The sequence below is a fragment of the Mirounga leonina genome, unplaced genomic scaffold (assembly GCF_011800145.1).
Source record: "Mirounga leonina isolate KUSES-001 unplaced genomic scaffold, KU_Mleo_1.0 Mir_94, whole genome shotgun sequence".
NCBI classification, from domain to species: domain Eukaryota; kingdom Metazoa; phylum Chordata; class Mammalia; order Carnivora; family Phocidae; genus Mirounga; species Mirounga leonina.
Window position 1 is genome coordinate 43,129,442 of NW_023270855.1, and position 17,184 is coordinate 43,146,625.

The window sequence follows — 17,184 nt, forward strand, 5'->3', positions numbered from 1 at the left end:
ATAAGATTTTTCATATCCCTTTACAGTTAATCCCCTTACCTATCCCAGCCCAACCACAGTTTATTTCATTCTTGATAGATTCACCTTTCCTGGACATTTCATATAAGTGGAATTATATAATGTATGGTCTTTTGTGACTGGTTTCTTACAGTGTAATGTTTTCAAAGTTCATCCTTGTTATCATATGTATCCACATTTCATTTTTATGACTGAATAATATTCCCTTGCATAGATGTACCACATTTTGTTTATCCATTCACCGGTTGGTGGACATTTGGGTTGTTTCCAGTCTTTGGTTGTTATGAATAATGGTATATGGACATTTGTGTTGGGAGTTTTGGACATGCATTTTCAGTCCTCTTAGGTGGATACTTAGGAGTGGAATTGGCTGGGTCATAGGATTAATTTGTGTTTAGCTTTCAAGAAACTGTCAAACCATTTTTCTAAAGTAGCTGTATCAGGGGCACCTGAGTGGCTCAGTGGATTAAGCATCTGCCTTCAGCTTGGGTCATGATCTCAGGGTCCTGAGACTGAGGCCCGCATCAAGCTCCCTGCTCACTGGGGAGTCTGCTTCTCCCTCTCCTTCTCCCCACCCCACTCGTGCTCTCTCTCTCTTTCTCTCAAATAAAATCTTAAAAAAAAAAAAAAAAGTAGCTATATCATTGTACATTTCTACCCCAGCAGTGTATGAAGGTTCCGTAGGAGAGTTTTTATAGAAACAGGTATCCAAGGGGAAAATCCCACGAGTGTTAAGTGATGTGCTTCCAGCAAAAAACTCTGTGGACATTCACTCTGTATCTTAGCTTCTTAGCCTTTTATCTCTGATTTGTCAGCTTTACCATTTCTTGTATTTCTGTGAGAAAAATCTAAATGAAAGACATCTATCTATTCTTTGTTATTAACTCTTTGAACTGGGTGTAACAGATGAAAGAACAAATGAGTTTTAGGGGCGCCTGGGTGGCTCAGTCGGTTAAGCCACTGCCTTCGGCTCAGGTCATGATCCCGGAGTTCCTGGATCGAGTCCCGCATCGGGCTCCCTGCTCAGCGGGGAGTCTGCTTCTCCCTCTGACCCTCCTCCCTCTCGTGCTCTCTGTCTCTCATTCTCTCTCTCTCAAATAAATAAATAAAATCTTTAAAAAAAAGAAAAAAGAAAGAACAAATGAGTTTTGATCTTCCAACCAAACTTGCCCTGAAGCACAAGTCAAAGGCTTGAGGTGTCAGTCTTTGGATCCCTTTCCAGACCATAGTTCTAACATCAGTATCTACTCTGACTTGGATAACTAGGGACTTACTTGGATCCAACCTTCCTAACCAGTTTATACCTGTACTCACCTCACTAGCATCTCAAAAGACAGGAGAAGGATGCCTGTGGGGTATGTTTTTATTCCTTCTGTCCAACTTTTTTTCATCTTTAGGGCTTTCGGGTAGGTTTTAATCCCCTTGGAGATACAGATTGTACCGTTGTATATTTTCATTAACTTATAGGCCTTGTGTGAGGTATTAGGGATAGAAAGAGAAATAAAACTGAATACTAGTCTTCAGGAAGTTCATTCTAAAAGAAAGAGCACATCAGGGCACCTGGGTGACTCAGTCGGTTGAGTGTCTGACTCTGGATTTTGGCTCAGGTCATGATCTTAGGATTGTGAGCTCGAGTCCCGTGTCAGGCTCTGCGCTGGGCGTGGAGCCTGCTTAAGATTCTCTCTTTAAAAAAAAAAAAGAAAAGATAGAAAGAAATAGCCACATCTATACACCAAGAACACAGTGGGATAATTGCTATATTAGAAGTCTGTACAAGGGCACCTGGGTGGCTCAGTTGGTTAATAAGCATCTGCCTTTGGCTCAGGTCATGATCCCAGTGTCCTGGGATCGAGCCCTGCACCTGCTTCTCCCTTTGCTGCTCCTCCTGTTTGTGTTCTCTCTCTCGCTCACTCCCTCTAAAATAAATAAATAAAATCTTTAAAAAGAAAAAAAAAAGTATGTACAAAATGCTATGGGAGCACAGTGATTAATGGTCTGAGAAGATGCATCAGTGATATGTCACAGAAAACATGATTTTACCTATAGTCAAAGTGGGCAGGAAAGAGCATTCTAGGTAGATAAAGCAGTTTTTGCAAAGGCATAAAGTCAGGATAAGACAGAGTGTATATAGGAAATATAATTTGATACAGTGAGAGTTTGGTGCATATGGGGTAGTGAGAAAAAATATGGAAATGTAGGTCAATTTTAAATTGTCTAAGATCTTGGTGTCCTACTAATGTGATTACTGTATGATAGGTACTTGGGAGCCAGTGAATGCTTTTAAAGCAGGGGAATCAGATGTGTTTCCCTTGAGCAAAACAGGCTCATTTGAAAAGGTGAGATTGGTAGCAGGAAGATCAGATTGGAGAGTATTACAATAGCTTAGGCAAAGTGAGGAACCAAGAGTGGTGATGTTGGGGATTCATGCAAAGACATTTGAGAGGCATTGTGGTCAAGGCTTTGCAAATAAGTGGGTATGGAAGAGGCAAGGATGGCCCAAAGATGGCTTGGGGAGATAAAATCCCTTTATTCAGTTTAGGGGATGAAGGAAAGATCAGGAGGAGGTTTGGAAATAAGTTCAGTGTGGAATTTGAGCTTCTTATGGGATCCAGGGTAAGAATGGCTGGTAGATGGTTTGAGTCATCAGTAAATTGGTGTTTTTTTTGAAACATTAGCGGGGATATGGTACCCACATGGGGAAGGTGTGGAATGGGCAGAGAATTCTTTGAGGAGTGCTATGTGATGTTGGATGGGTGGTTTTGAAAGCATTTGATGCTGAGACTAAGCATCTGTGAGAGCCCTCCTTCTCTGTTTTCCTCCAGTGTTGTTCCCTCCTCTTGATCATCTTGTGCTCTCTTCCATCATCCATCATGTGGTGAGTGTAAAGTCAAGCCTTCCCTTTGAGGACCCAGATGCGAATCATTCCTGACTGCTTGCATGATTGAGAGATAGCAATTTTTACTGCTGCTTTCTGGCTTTTAATTAACATTTAGACATAAGTGTAGTAGATATCCTAAGTGTAACTATGTTGTGTTAAAATAGTGGTTGTGGAGTGTTTGTTGGGTTGAGGGAGATGGAAGAGGATGGGATCAGATGCCAAGAGTCTTTTCAATTGATGGTCCTATCTTTGGCATTGGGGTAATTTGCAAAAGGATTCCATATGAAATCACCTCCCAGCAATGGAGAGGGATCCAGGAAATCACATTTGAGAGAGGATTGTGAAAAACCAGAGCCCAGATCTTTGCAGAGCAGATGGTTAAGTTGCCCAATAAGCACAGCCTGGTTGATAGCTGGGGGACCAGAGAGAAACTCCCAGGACTGTACTACACTCAGGCCAGATGGAAAGAGTAGGAGGCCTTCTGGTTCTTAGTGATGTCTTTAGGACCTTAGTTCCAGGTTTATCAGCTCCACTTTTCTGTAAGGGAAATAGATGGAGCCTGTTGTAATCTAGTCAGGCTTTTGAAACACTTTTTCTAGAAACCGCCTTGGCGATCTTTTTGTTCCTGTCCAGTCCTTCCTTCTCCAGTCCCCACCTTTTTGGGTTTTTTTTGACAGAATGAAGTGTGGTGCCTTATTTAGAACCAAACACTGAAATAAATATTTTTTTTCTTTCTACTACCAAAGGTGGTCGTAACTCCAAAACAGAATATACTGAGCTTTTATTACTTTCAAGGCTCCTTCTTACTTCACCTTTTAATCGATGTACACAGGCTCATGCATTGCAGAATTTAGGTTGAATCATGTGTAGTGTTTCTGATAACCTCAACTTCTTCTTCTGGATTCTTGCTGCCCTGAAAGATAAAGTTCCTCCTTGAATAATGTTTTACATTTCATGTTCCAAAGGATATTTAATTAAATTCAGGGAGAGAGAAGCATTAGGTCGGTATATCCTCTCTTTGTCAGGACTCCTTCCAGCCAGGCTGCACTCCTGAGTTCCAAGGCACATGCGCTTGTGACGTGGTCATTTCCGCCTGTATCACAGAGGATGGAGTTTGCGTTTGTTGTGTTAAACAGCCAGTGTATGGTTACCAGAGCCACCCAATAAGCTTAAAGTCATTCCCTTTCTAAGCCAAAAAGACTTGAAACCTCACCTTGGGTAATGTGAGGGTACTTAGGCCTTCCCTGTTATATTCATATCTAGTCATATTCCAGCCAGATTCCCTGGAATCCCGACATGCCCCAGATTAAGGCTGACAGCGAGGTGAGCTGTTAAAGGCAGTAAGCTCTGGCTATCTACCAGGCCCTCTGCCCACATTTCATTGTGTGCTCTCATCTGGCCACTGTTCGCATAGTTCCCCGCCAGGATCCTCCATTGGCTGATGATGCCCCATATGAGCCAGTGGATGGAAAAGGCAACCTGATTATTGCTGAGGCCCTGGGCAAACATTGCTTTTTTGCCTGTCCGAGTGCTTTCCCCCTCTCTGATGGGTTCCTGGAATCTCAGTGAGACCACTTGCATGACAGGTAGATGTTCTCTACCCCATGATACAGCTTGTTATATTTTTAGGACCATTGGTCTGGGCTAATGGTCTTTTCTGGTGCTAGAGGATTTTTAATTGGCAGTAGGCATTTGAGAAGGTTAATAACATTGGTTTTAAAAGTTTACATATTGTAGCGATGCTAACATTTTAAATGGGACTTTTCTGGAGTTGGGGAGGTTTTTCATGTCAGTGTTTGTCAAGTGCTATCCTTGGCTCTGACTGGCTCCAGGTATTGCTTGGCATTGGGCCTGAGTAAGTGTTAACCAGTTTCTGAAATCATTTCTCATGCCATTTGCAGACCACAGACCAAGAGGGGTACATGAATTTCAGTACTCCCTAGAGTACTCCGTTTGGTTTATGATTTCCATGAAGTAAGTCTAGGCACCCTTCATTTGAACATTTCCTTTCTCAGTCCCAGTTGCTCAGCACTCAGAACGACCACAAAAGCTAGACAGAGCTCAGTGGACTGTGCTCTGTAACTGTGTTTTTAAAGCCCTACCAACGTCACCAAGTCAGAGATTAAATTAGGAAGCTGTTAAATATGCACTAGATTTATTTAGCTTTCTGAACACATACCCCATTCAGAGGGAAGAGGAACATTCCTCTCTACACAGTACCCTCACTGAGAGCTTGGCCTCTTCTGTAGGTTCAGGAGCCTTGAGATGGTTGTCATACCTCCAGGGGCTTTCTGTAGCCTTTGCTGTTGCTCCTCATTTCTGAGATCTATAAGAGAACAGCTGAGGGTGTGTTGAAGTTGCCTTGGCTTATTCCGGCCATTCTTGATCCCTTGCCACCTGAGGCCTTATTGTGAAGCACAGCCGCACTCTCTCCTCCTGGAAAATAGAACCACAAAATCCCAAAGCCAAACATTAGAAAATAGAGTTACAGTGTGCTTTTTGGTCTTGTTTCCTGAATACAGGTCGAATCTGTATGTTCTTTCTATTCTCTGCCCTCCCTCCTCCTGCTCCCACAGCCACAGAAAGTAGAAAAATGGAAAATATGTAAAGCTTTTATAACAAATCAGCGAAAGCAGATTTGTAGCAGCCCCAAGCCAAGGGAGTGCCACCTTTCTCTGGAGCCAGTCCAGAGCAAAGGGAGTTGAACAGCTCCTTCATCACCAGCGCCTTCAGACTGTTTATGGAAATGGAAGAATCAGCACTGGGGGATGGGAGGGGAGTCGAAAAACTCTCTGCTCTGAGCGGCTAGCAGAAACAAGAAGTACCTATAATAGCAACTGTGGTTTCTACATCCATCTGAAATCCTGCAGAAGGGAATGCTCATAAATCTTTTCTGTGGAAAAGTACATTTGCTAGTGAGGGGCTTGATGGTTGGTGGTGGGCAAAGGTATGGGGAGATGGCCTTGCATGGCAGGTGCTCTGAATGCCAGGCCTGCCCAGCCCCCCTTACCTCTAGGCAGTGTCTGGTTAAGGGGAACTTGGCAGCCTCATCTCTAGCACAGTGGGAAAGGAGTGTTTTTAGGTTTGTCATCATCTTACCAGCTTGGGACAGAGTATCTTCTGTGTCTTAGCATCTATTTGTTCACTGACTTGGATGACCCTCGCCCCCTCCATCCCCCCTCCCCCAATACTGCCATATGTCTTTAGTCTTTATGTTCCTGAGCTGGAGATACCACCGTCCAGGGAGCCACTGCTGCATGCTGAGACTGTTTCGTGCAGTCCAGCCAGTTCTGCCTTTGGACAAGGAAAGACGATGAGTACATGGGGGAGTGGAGAGGCCTGCATGAGGACCATGTGTGGTCTGACCTTCCAGCTGTGTGGTGAAAGGTCTTCAGAACAGAGCATTTTAAGCCTTTGTCCTGGAATCCTAGGATGTCCGAGCTGGGAGAAGTGGGACTCACTGAGCCCAGGCCTCACTGGACAGTGTGGGTACTGAAGCCCAGAACAGGGACCTGAGTGGCCCATCACACAGCATGTTCCTCTGCAGACAAGGTGACTCTGAAACAACTGGAAATGTTTAGCGACATCGAGGATGTAACTTTAACTTAGGGCGGAGAATGTGGTTTATAGGAAGGAGGCCACAGCCAGATGACAGGATTGAAACGTGAGGTGTAAGACTGGCAACAGTAGCCAAGCTGACTCCAAGCCATGCCCACTTAGGATTCTAAATGGATCCTAATACTATGAGTCAGGTGTCCCAACTGGGGGAAAGAAGGGAAGGTTCTGGAACAGCAGCATATCGCTGACCTGACCTCATGCCAGCACTGTTGTGTTTTCTTTTGCATTTCTAGACCTCAAAAAAGCCTAAGACAGCAGAAGCAGACACCTCCAGTGAGCTGGCTAAGAAGAGCAAAGAAGTATTCAGAAAAGAGGTAAGGTTTGGTGGGTGTGGGCCCTAAGCTCCATAGGCTTACGCCTGAGCCCTTTCCTTTCTTGTCCTAAGTGTTAGGCTGCCCTGTCTTTGGGTGTTCCCTTGCTTCTGTGGTGTGACTGTGTAGTTGTCATGTGAGAGGGTCCTTTGTAGGTGGGTGATAAGCGCTTTCATATCTGTTATCATTTCATCCCTGTAACCGCTCTTGAGGTAGGCAAGGCAGGAACTGTCATTCTTATGCAGGTGGAGGACCTCTTAAGGTTCAGAGATGGTACGTTCTAGACAGAAGACCTGAACTCAGGCCCTCTGGCTCAAAGTCCAGTTCTGTTTCTGCAACGTTTCATTTGGTGGCTGCCTCATCCTCAGGGGATTGGGAGAAAGTAGCTCCTTTTCATGCTACTTGAAGTGTGGGTTTCCAGCTGTCAGGACACCAGCCTTGTCTGCCGCAGAGCATCTAGATTCTAAACTCCAGTCTTGATTCACCGACTGTTGGAGGAAACAGGCCTGTAAATAAGTTATGGCAGCTGTGTGCAGAGCATGCCATCTTAGGGCTGGAGGCCACTCTTTGGGGTATCAGGAAGGGCTGTTGAGTCGGCATAGGAATGGACCAGGTAGCTCAGGAGGGATGTAACTTCAGGCAGTAGAATGTACAGTAGCAAAAAAAAGTCCTCATCCCTTCGAGAGCATTGTAAGTAGTCCTTGGGCCGTAGCACAGGGTATGTGAGGGGTGTTGGAAGATGAGGCTGAACAGTGTTGCTTCTTCATCTAGGGCCTGTGTGTCTGGGAGTTACGGGGTGCCATTGCAGGGCTTGAAGCCGGGAAGAAGGAATTCCCTGACTGGGGAAGTGGATTGAAGTGAGAGAGTATGGAGGCCAGACCATAGAAAAACTGAGTAAAAGCCCTTTCCAGGGCTAAAACTTAGTTCTCGTTCTCCCCGTGTGGAATTATTGGTGTTTCAGCCAGCCAGCAGCTGTTTGTTCTGTGCCTGCCTTGTGATACCTCTTTGTCCTTTGAATGTCAGAAGCCTCCTGGAGTTTCAGGGATGGGTGGACCCTGTTCAGGGTGCTCCCTGACAAAATGGTGATCACTGACCTCTTTGCTTCCTTTGTACCCTGGGATCTTAGCACCACAGATCCTTTCAGAGGTCCTGTGTGGGGTCTCTTTTGAGAGCCACTGGTAGGACAGACATTGCAGAGACTGCTCAGGAGGACACTGGACGTTGTGTATGGGAAAGGGTCCGGCCCTGCCCTGGGGCTTCTCCCACCAGCTAGCACACCATGCCTTCGTGTGCTTCACGTGGCTGCAGTGTGGATCAAGTGACGTGTGACATAGAATCTCAGTGACCTTCGGTAACAAAATGCCTGTGATCCTGGGGTTGCTGGGCCTCCTAGGAGCACTGGAACGCGTTCTCTGTGCGGCTTCCAAGGCTGTAGTCTCTTCAGGCCAAGGACATGAGATTTGTCAGCTGAAATGGGGGGCTGTTGTGAGATCAGCAGTGGAGTCCTGTGCCTGGGTCTCCTCCTCCTGCTCTAAGTCAGCTTGCTCATCTATCCAAGGCAGCTCTCCCTCTCGGGGCTGACCTAGGATCCTTTTCTCTTCTATCCCACTGGCCTAGTAGCATTCTTCTATCCAAATGAGCCAGCCTGAGAGGCGGAAAGGGAAGGATTGGCTTTCTCATTATTTCCTCAGTGCTACCCCTTGCCCTCTCTGGACTTTCGAGCAGCATATGCTCTTTCTCCTGCCTGCAGATGTCCCAGTTCATTGTCCAGTGCCTGAACCCTTACCGGAAACCTGACTGCAAAGTGGGAAGAATCACCACAACTGAAGACTTCAAACACCTAGCTCGCAAGGTATCCCCTCTCTTCTGACGATGCTCTGGGCAAACCGTGTACCTTTCATCATAGAAAGTGGGTTCTCCTTGCCAGATGCCCGGGCTGGGGACCCAGGAAGAGGGAGGGAAGGTTAGGGAAGGGAGGGCATCCTCCTTGAGGGGAGGGTTGGTGGTCCTCTCACAGACTCGCAGGGCTTAGCCTCCCCTTTCTGCTGATCCCAGCACCAGCCTGCCCCAGCCTCTCTTTATTCAACCCCAGTCTTGGTGAGAAGGGCCCTGAGGCACCAGGCTGGCCTTACCCCCTGAAATCCTTCCCACTCTGGTCTCTCTTCCTGTGTCCTGGACAGCTGACTCACGGCGTGATGAATAAGGAGCTGAAGTACTGTAAGAACCCTGAGGACCTGGAGTGCAATGAGAATGTGAAACACAAAACCAAGGAGTACATTAAGAAGTACATGCAGAAGTTTGGGGCCGTTTACAAACCCAAAGAGGACACTGAATTAGAGTGACTGGTGGGGCCAGGGTGGGAGGACAGGTGAGCAGGTGGGACAGACTTGGGAGAAGAACCCCTGCGGGCCCGCTGGGCCCCCCTCCTTCTGTTGGGGCTGTGCTACTGGTGACACGTCGCCCTGGGGAATGGGGACTTCAGACCTGCAGATTGCAGCTGAAAGCCACGAAAATGAGCTCCATCTGCCCGCGATCCCTGGTCCTGAGCTGTTGGGGTGCGGTTGGAGGCCCATCAGAGGCCAGGGCTGAGGGACGGACCCCGCTAAGATCCTGGCCGGGCCTGGCCCCGCTCCCAAACCTGGGTCTCCTCCTTGGCGGTGCTGTCAGCGCACAGACCCATGCGCACCCCCACCCATGACCCCTCACCCTGACGAGCTGTATTATATTTTAATGTATATGTGAATATATTGAAAATAATTTTGTTTTTTCCTGGTTTTGTTTGTTTTTCGTTTTGCTTTTAGCCTCTACGTGCTAGATCACAGGAAGACTTTGTAAGGATGGTTTTAAGTTCTCCTGCAAGGTTTAGTTTGTTATCATGTAAATATTCCAAAGCAGGCTGCCTTGTGGTTTCGGCCAGCCTTGTGCTATGTTGATAAGATTGATTTACTGCTTAAAATCACTTTACTTTATCCAATTTTTACTGAACTTTTTATGTAAAAAATAAAATCAATTAAAGAACTTGGCATGTGTGTTCCCTAAAAGCTAGTCAAGCATATTTGTATATAGTGGTGCCACTGGAGAGAAAAAGGAGAGATGGTGGCCATAGATGTGTGAAGTCTAGAGTTAATCCTTGAGCTTGGAGTTCAGTCACAGGCCTCGTTCCTGACAGGTCCCACTGGGACTGACACTTGTGGCCTTGGGATCTTATGCCTGTGTTCAGGGTGGAGTCAACTTGTACTACATGTATTCCCGAGCAAAAGAGGCGGGCCTGAGGGCCTCAAAGGGTCTGGGCTTCTTTACTTTGGTTCATAGGTCAGGCAGGAGAAAGGCACGAGTCTTCCCCTTTATACCTCGTGGCTGAGGAGAGGAAGGCATTGACCCTCTTCCCTCCAGAACTTGAGTTCCCCAAGCTCACTGGAATGCTCTTGATGGGTGGGTTCCCCGACCTCCCCCACCATGCAGCCTGACCCTGGGCTTGGACACTAGAGGGAGGACCCCTATAAAGGGGTACAGTGCATAGGCTGTGATGAGAGTGGACGTCTCCTGGAGGAGGCAGGGCTCAGTGGCCCGACCCACCTCCCCCACCACCCTTTGAAGGATAAGTTGTCTGGGCTGGGAGGACTGTAGGCTGCCAGCCAGTCTGGAACCATCTTTGCAAAGAGACTGGTCCCATGTCTTCCTCACCAGGGCTGTTCTGCTCCCTGCAGCAACGCCCTTGGGGGAGGGGCTGTGGCCCACTGAGTCTTGGGCAGGGTGGATGGTGGTTAGAGCTCTCGCCTGCTGGGTGCTGCACTGGGCACTTGGAGCTCGGGTTGTGCGCGTTTGATCCTTACAACCCTAGGGACAGGAGTTGGCAGTGTTTGGATGAGGAAATTCAGCCTCAGGCTCAGGAACTCATATCCTCATTGTTGAAAAAGAACACCTATTTTCAGGTCCTAATCATTAGACATGCTATTTAATAACGTAGCCAAAGTGTTTTCCCGTGCTACTGCAGCCTTGAAAACTATTTAAAGCACATTATATCAAATGGATGGACTCTAATTCAACCCTCTTAACATTTGGGAGTTATTAACAGAGAATATCTCAGTTAATGTGCACATTAAAAGGGCTCTCTTGGGTGGGTTTGGGGTTTGGGGTGCGGCCCTGTGCTCTGCTGCTGGCAACCAAGTCAAACTCAGTTTGACCTGAGGCTCCATGTTTCAGATGTTCCAAGGAAATTTAGGTGGCCTTCCATTAAAGGGTGGTGACCAGGGAGCTGTGGAGTTTCAGATAGGACACCTCTGAAAAGGGATTCTATTATCTTAGCTCCCTACAGTTTTTTTCGAAAACTTTCCCCGTTCCACACACCCCTTGACACCTTCAGAATCCGATCCCTCCGTTGTGACGAGGGGTGCCAGCCGATCGAGAAGCTGTTGGGTGCCACTCGGCACAGGCTTCCATGTTCGGGGCCAGTCCAGTGCTCCAGAGCCCTGGGGCCGACTCCCCGCCCGCGGAGGTGCAAGCTCGCTCCCAAGCGTGCCCGGCTGATTTCATCTGACTGCACGCTGAACCTCTCCTAGGTCATGGCCCAATGGTCGTCTCCAGATGGAGAGAGCCATAAACCTGCCCTTCCTTAAGGACAAGATTTCCAGGGTTAAGCAGCCCCGTAAGATGGTTTCTGAGGAGCAGCAGTCTGATGTTTGGCCCTCCCGGAGCAGCCGATCCCAGTCACGTGTCAGCAGGAGGACAGGAGCGGCCCGAGGCCTCCCTGGGCCACCGCTGAATCCCACGACTCTGGAGTTCGGGTGGCTGTGTTGCTCCAGGGGCCCCGACCCTCCTGGGCGCCAGGATGGGGGCCGTTGCTCCTTCCCAGGCGGGGGCCTGCCTGCTGTAGCAACCGCTTCCAAAGGCAGGAACCAGCTTGCCTTCCTCTCCTTCAGGCAGGCAGATACGTGGGGGGCAGGTGGCTTGGTGGCAGCTGTTCTGCCCGCAGCTGCCCCTCGGGTGGGTGGGATGACCCGCTTGCCCTTGGCTTGTGTGGAAGTCACAGAAGCAGCTACGGAAGCGGGGCTGGAACTCCCTCCTGAGTCTGGTAAGGACGGGCTTTGTAAGGAGAGTCTTTCTTGCTTTTTCTCATCTAAAGCTGACCTGCTTCCCAGGACGTCTGCCTCCAGCTTCCCCTTGATGCTGGTCACAGCAGAAGTCACAAAAACGGCCTCCATCCCAAGGCCCCTCGGTGCCAGTCTGAGAGTGGAAGGGGTGTGGGGGCCTACTGAATGTGCCATCCTGTTACTGGTCTCCAGCTAAGGAAGCTCAAGTTCGGAGAGGGAAACTAGGTCCCTCCCGTGCGCAGCCAGCGAATGGCAGACGCAGGATGCGAAGGCCAGCCGTGCCTCCGGAGCGGGCCGGGCTCCTAGGCTCACACGCTCCTCCCGCACCCCAGGGACCCTCTCTGCCTCAGCCACCCCACTGTCCCACAGGCCCAAGGAGTCAGAGGCGGCACAGTAGTCCCAAGTGGCCTTTAATAGGAGATACAAAAGTAGAAAAACCAGTTGAGGCTAAATAAGGGGAGGTGGAGCGGGGAGAAGGAGGGCAGGGCCACTCCTCGCTGCTAAGTCTCCCCACATCCTGGTCCCTGTCCTGGAGGAAGGTAGAGCGAGGGTGGGTGAGCGGTGGCCAGATCTTCTGTGTTCCCTCCGCACGGGGCAGGCGGAGGCCCCCGATGCCGGGAAGCTCAGGAAAGGGAAAGCGTATGTGTGTGCGGGGCCGGGGGGAGGCACCAAAGCAGGTTCCCTGAGAGGCCGGGCTGTGGTGGCCTCACTCACACCACAGAGCAGCCCTCAGCCGGGGCGCCCAGAACCCGGACCACATCATCACGGCCCAGGGAAGCCAGGGCGTCCTCCAGCACCCTGAGGGTGGCACCACTGCCTTCTTTGACAGCCCAGTCCCGCAGTAGGGCGGAGGCTGGCCCCTGGCCCCGGGCCATGATCTCCACGGCGTCAGCCTGGTAGCCCAGGCGGCCTGCCAGGCCCTGCCAGCCCTCATCAGGTTGGCCTGACGCTTCCAGGAGCCGCTCCACCTCCTCTTGCTGCTGCCGAGGGAGATGAAGGTAGAGCCGGCAGCCGGGTTCAGGATGTGGCCCTGAGGTGGGAGACGTGAGGGGCACAAGAGGGTCAGATGGGCTGGGGGGTATGGCAGAGCTGGGTCTGAAAGTCTTCAGATTGGGGAAGGATGCTCACCCTGGCTGGGGGCACAGGGCTCCCCGCCGCTGGGATTGTCCAGGAAGGCGATGCTGTCCCCATGCCTCTGGTCCCTGTCGAGGGCCCCCAGCTCTGCGGTCCGAGCTTTGGCCAGCTGCTGTCTTTGTTTACGTGAGCGCCAGCTGTGGGGAGCAGGGGGGACCCGCCAAGACAGGGAGCTGGCTGCGAGTCCAGCTGGGGAGGGGCGCGCCACAGGGCAGTGCCCGGGAGTACCTACCACTTGAAGGCCACGTAGGCGAGCAGACCAAGGACCACGGTGGCCAGGAGGGCACAGTAGACGGGAATAATGCTGCCTGAGGCCCCTGGAGGCTCAGGGGGGAATGGGGAGGAGGTATTGGGGGCCAGAGCTCCCCCTACCCATACCCCTTCCCTGTCCCTGTCCTGCACCCTCTGGGCCTTATCTGTAGAGGAAAGGACAAATAGGATCAAGGGCAAGGAATCAAGGCCAGGGTCCCTAACTAGCGGTCACTTAGACTTTGCTGCCCAAAAGGTTTGAACCAACAGTCCCTACACTTCACAGAATCAAAAATTCGTACCACGGCATCAGGATTGGCATCCTTACCCACCCTCAACTCCCACAGCCTCCTCTCTGCTCACCACTCTTGGACACCTAGCCCTTCCTGGGGGTACCCTCCTCCCAGGTGTTCGGACATCTGCTCTTGCTGTTTGACCTTCTCCAGCTGGCAGGCATCGCCTACTCTGGGAAGGCTTCCTTGATCTCTTCCAGTCTCTCCCTTTTCTGGCTCCTGCTGTACCTCCCCTGTCTACTGGGGCATTACCCTGTGTGTCCTGTCTCTCCCACCACCTCTGGACCCCCACGGGGGCCTCTGCACACGAGACCTTGTGAAGTTTTGCAAAATAAAGCTGAGCTCGAAGGCAAGTGAATACTGCTGCTCGCTTCTCCCTGGAGGCCAGTTAACTCCACCATCCAGTGCAGGCAGGGCGGAGGGAACGGGGGACTCCAGAGCTTGTGACTGGACTTGTGTGTGACCGACCCACCTACCCAGTGCCCAAAATCTGGATCCAAAGGCACTTACCCACATGGACCATGCCTTCCCTGTGGCTGGAGTTGTGAAGCATGGCTCTGCCCACTAGCAGTGCTCCCAGGGACTGCATCTCTTGGAGAAGGGGTTGGAGTGTCATGGCAACACTCAGGCAAGGGAGCTGGGAGACTTCTTCTCTGCTATGTGTAGCGAGATGGGGGATTTTCTTCAGGCCAGATGTCGGGAGTCCCTTGGTGTAGTCTGTCCCCCTCTCCTGGCTCCATCCTGATTCACTCCAGGGCTGGTTACCCTCCCCCCCCACTTCCCCACTCACCAACCTGGACCAGTTTCCTCCTGTGTCAGATGGGGTGGGGTTGACAGAGCTAGTCCCCATGGGCCAAAGCTGGAGGAGCCAGGGTGCAGGTCAGGATGGAGGGGAGCAGGTTGGAAACCTTAGCAACCCCTGGCGTGAGTCCAGGGATGGCACAGGAGGACCACAGAGACTCCCATCCCCACCTCAGAGGCAGGCCGGAGACTTGCTTGCGGGGAGGGGGGAGCTCCCCCAGACTTCTCTGCCTGAGCCCAGGGAACCCAACACCCTAAGCCCCGAAGGCAGGGCTTCCTGTGACTATAGCCCCACTCCCTCCTGCCCAGAAACGGGACAGGAGGGTTCCGTGGTGGGTTTGGCAAGGGCAGAGAGTATATGGGCCCAGAGGCCCCCTGGTCCTTTCTCACCTGGGAATTTAGATGGCCTGGAGGCCAGAAACCTAAAGGACAGGACTACTTAGTCCCAGGACCCATCTGGACCTACAGGGCTGATCCTGCTGGGACCCACTTCCTAAGGCCTGGGTAAGAGAAGCCTCATCTTGGCTGCAAATAGATCTTGCCCGGAAAAGGCACGGAAAAGAAACCTGGGGGCAGGCCCTCCAACTCCCCAACATCTACCACCACATCCGGCCTGGTCTCCAAACTCACTTCCCTGCCCAGTCGGCAACTGGGTCTGGGACAGAGACTGTCCCTTGCACATTTGTGTCACCATATAAGGGGCCCTTCCCGGATCCTGGTTGGCAGGTGGGCCTGTGACCGGCGCGCCTAGCCACGCCAGGCCTGTGTCTGCCCGACCCACCCCGAGCTGCTGCGGGGCTGGAGCTTCTACCCCCCCCCCCCCCCCCCCCCCCCCCCCCCCGCGTCTCCGGGCCACAAAACACGCCCATGCATGCCCACACGGACGCCGGCACCACGACGGCCGACACCCGCAGGATCGCGGGCCTCGAGGTGGGGGACAGAAAAGCAGCCCTCCGCTCTCTCAGTCCAGGAAGACTCGGAGCTCTGTCCCCAAACCCCCTTCTGACCTGCGGCGGCCGCCCCTCCGCGGCTCCCAGGATCCAGGCCTGGCTGGCGGGACTCGGGCCTCTGCGCCGCCAAGCTCCCGTGGGCCAGCCGGGAAGGCTGCGTGCAGTCCCTGGGGAAGCCAGCTCCGCCGAGGCGCGGGGCTGGGCGGGGCGGGCGGTCCCGGGAGTCAGCCAGAGCGCCCACGGAGGAGGGGCCTAGGCCGGAGCGCGGGGGCGCGCGGGGGCGCGGCCGTCGGCGGCCCCGCCCCGCGCAGGGACGCGCACACGTGCGGAGGTGTCGCGAGGGCGCGCTGAGGCCGGGAGAACCACCCGCCGGAGAGGATCGGCTGGCGGGGTCCCCGGAGTCAGGGGCGGCGCGGCTGGGGAAACTGAGGCCACGCGGAGGGGGCGAGACGCCTGGAGGGCTCCTGGGCCAGGGGAACGCGAGCCCGGGACGGTGGCCTGGGCCGGCGGAGACGCCGCGCGCACGCATACTCGGAGGCGAAACGTCTACAAAACTAGGCCAGGTTTATTGCCGAGAGTGGTAGAGCGGGGGCCGCCTTTAGAGATTAAGGCCACAGCCCGGCCCCCGTGCTCCGACGGGACGCGGGGTTTGGGAGCCTGGGCTCCCGCCCCACACTGTGCAAAAAGTGCTGTGCGGCCGCTGAGGCCAGTGCCAGACTCCGGGCGGCCCCTCTGCCGGCGAGGGGCGGGACTTCCTGGAGTGAACCGCCCACCAATCCCTGAGCTGGGCGGGGGTGGGGTCCCGCCCACCCCCGGAGCCGGGCCGACGGCCGCGGCGTGGTCTCCTCCTCCGGGTTCCCGCCGACTCCTGGGCGGGGCCTCCAAGGGCGGAGGCCGCTGGGGGAGGAGCCTGCGCGGTGGGGCGGGGCGGCTGTCAGCGCGCCTCTCCAGGGTTGTACTCTGTCTCGCCGGAGGACACCTGTGAGATGCGCCTGGAGGACCGCCACAGCTTCCGCGCGAACTGGCTGCTGCGCGCCTGGGGTGGGGGGAGGAGGGGAGGAGTAGGATTGGTGGGGGGGAGGAGTAGGATTGGGGAGAGGTGGGCCAGGACCGTCGCTCCCCACCCTGCCCTCATCCTCACCTCAGAGGGCTGCCCCGCGCCCACCACGATAAGCTTGCCGTCCTCCAGACCCACGAGCACGTGGCTGCGCTCCTTGGTCACAGCCACGCTGCGGATGGGCACCTTCATGGGTAGGGGAGGCGCAGCCGGAAGCAGTCTGCAGGGAGGGAGGGATATAGCTGAACTCTCAGCTGCAAGGGAGCTTTGTGTCTTCATTCTCCCGTGTACCCTCTCTGTCGCATTTGAAGGGATGGCTCAACTGAAACCCTAATACATAAAGGGATCTTCCACAAGTGTGTGGCTAAGGGAGGCCCAGGGCAAGATCAACCCCTGGGGGGGGGGGGGACAGGAGATGGGCCCTGAAGAATGTGCCTATGGACATGTAAAGGGGCTATGGGTAGGCCCACCGTTGTGGGGAGGGGGGAGACGGAGAGGGGGCTGGGAGGCTAGCACCTTTTAGTATCCTCTGCCAAGGACTATAACCCTGCAGGTCCATGAACTCATGAAGAGCGGAACTCACTTGTTCAGGTGGAGGATGTGCAGGGCACACTGGGCGGTGCCCAGCAGAACGAAGTCCTCCGTCACCGCCAGGGCTGTGGGCTGCTCTACCAGGGGCAGTGAAGCCCGTAACTTCCCATTCACGGAGTACAGGTGCAAGGAGTAGGTGACCTGGAAGAAGCAAGAGGTGTCAGCAAGGACAGAATCCCAACTACCCCATTCTT

The 17,184-nt window shown here is 52.9% G+C and overlaps 3 protein-coding genes across 10 annotated transcripts in view; 1 reads left to right on the forward strand and 2 right to left on the reverse strand.

The window, feature by feature from the left end:
* SETD2 (SET domain containing 2, histone lysine methyltransferase) overlaps positions 1–9,843 on the forward strand; it is a 125,597-nt gene extending 115,754 nt beyond the window's left edge. For 2 of the 3 annotated variants that reach the window (XM_034997270.1, XM_034997271.1), the window contains 3 exons: positions 6,748–6,828; positions 8,576–8,677; positions 9,006–9,843. In XM_034997270.1, the coding sequence (XP_034853161.1) occupies positions 6,748–6,828; positions 8,576–8,677; positions 9,006–9,167 (345 nt within the window). In that variant the 3' untranslated portion in view covers positions 9,168–9,843. Of the gene's footprint in view, positions 1–2,840; positions 2,894–6,747; positions 6,829–8,575; positions 8,678–9,005 lie in introns of those variants that run through there. The other variant, XM_034997272.1, reaches the window with a different exon arrangement.
* Positions 9,844–10,750: 907 nt separating this feature from the next.
* Positions 10,751–15,619, reverse strand: LOC118005371 (death domain-containing membrane protein NRADD-like). 3 transcript variants are annotated; one of them, XM_034997281.1, is made up of 6 exons: positions 15,400–15,619; positions 14,386–14,450; positions 14,102–14,247; positions 13,282–13,465; positions 13,044–13,186; positions 10,751–12,945 (listed from the first exon to the last, which is right to left on the reverse strand). In XM_034997281.1, the coding sequence occupies exons 2-6, from the start codon at positions 14,439–14,441 to the stop codon at positions 12,626–12,628; spliced, it is 849 nt and encodes a 282-aa protein (XP_034853172.1). In that variant the 5' UTR covers positions 14,442–14,450; positions 15,400–15,619; the 3' UTR covers positions 10,751–12,625. The 3 variants fall into 3 exon arrangements, with proteins under 3 accessions (XP_034853172.1, XP_034853174.1, XP_034853173.1); XM_034997283.1 differs by lacking the exon at positions 14,386–14,450 and having other exon boundaries at positions 14,102–14,244; positions 15,400–15,618; XM_034997282.1 differs by lacking the exon at positions 14,386–14,450 and having other exon boundaries at positions 15,400–15,618.
* Positions 15,620–15,887: 268 nt separating this feature from the next.
* Positions 15,888–17,184, reverse strand: part of NBEAL2 (neurobeachin like 2) — a 29,286-nt gene continuing 27,989 nt past the window's right edge. For all 4 annotated transcript variants that reach the window (XM_034997267.1, XM_034997265.1, XM_034997269.1 and 1 more), the window contains 3 exons: positions 16,983–17,131; positions 16,484–16,619; positions 15,888–16,378 (listed from right to left, as the gene is read on the reverse strand). In XM_034997267.1, the coding sequence (XP_034853158.1) occupies positions 16,277–16,378; positions 16,484–16,619; positions 16,983–17,131 (387 nt within the window). In that variant the 3' untranslated portion in view covers positions 15,888–16,276. The remainder of the gene's footprint in view (positions 16,379–16,483; positions 16,620–16,982; positions 17,132–17,184) is intronic.

Coding starts and splice junctions, on each gene's coding strand:
- LOC118005371 (XM_034997281.1), bottom strand. CDS start 14,441: ATGGGGACTAGCTCTGTCAACCCCACCCCATCTGACACAGGAGGAAAC. Junction 13,187..13,281: donor GCCTACGTGGCCTTCAAGTG/GTAGGTACTCCC, acceptor TGCTCCCCACAG/CTGGCGCTCACGTAAACAAA. Junction 12,946..13,043: donor GCCCTGTGCCCCCAGCCAGG/GTGAGCATCCTT, acceptor CTCCCACCTCAG/GGCCACATCCTGAACCCGGC.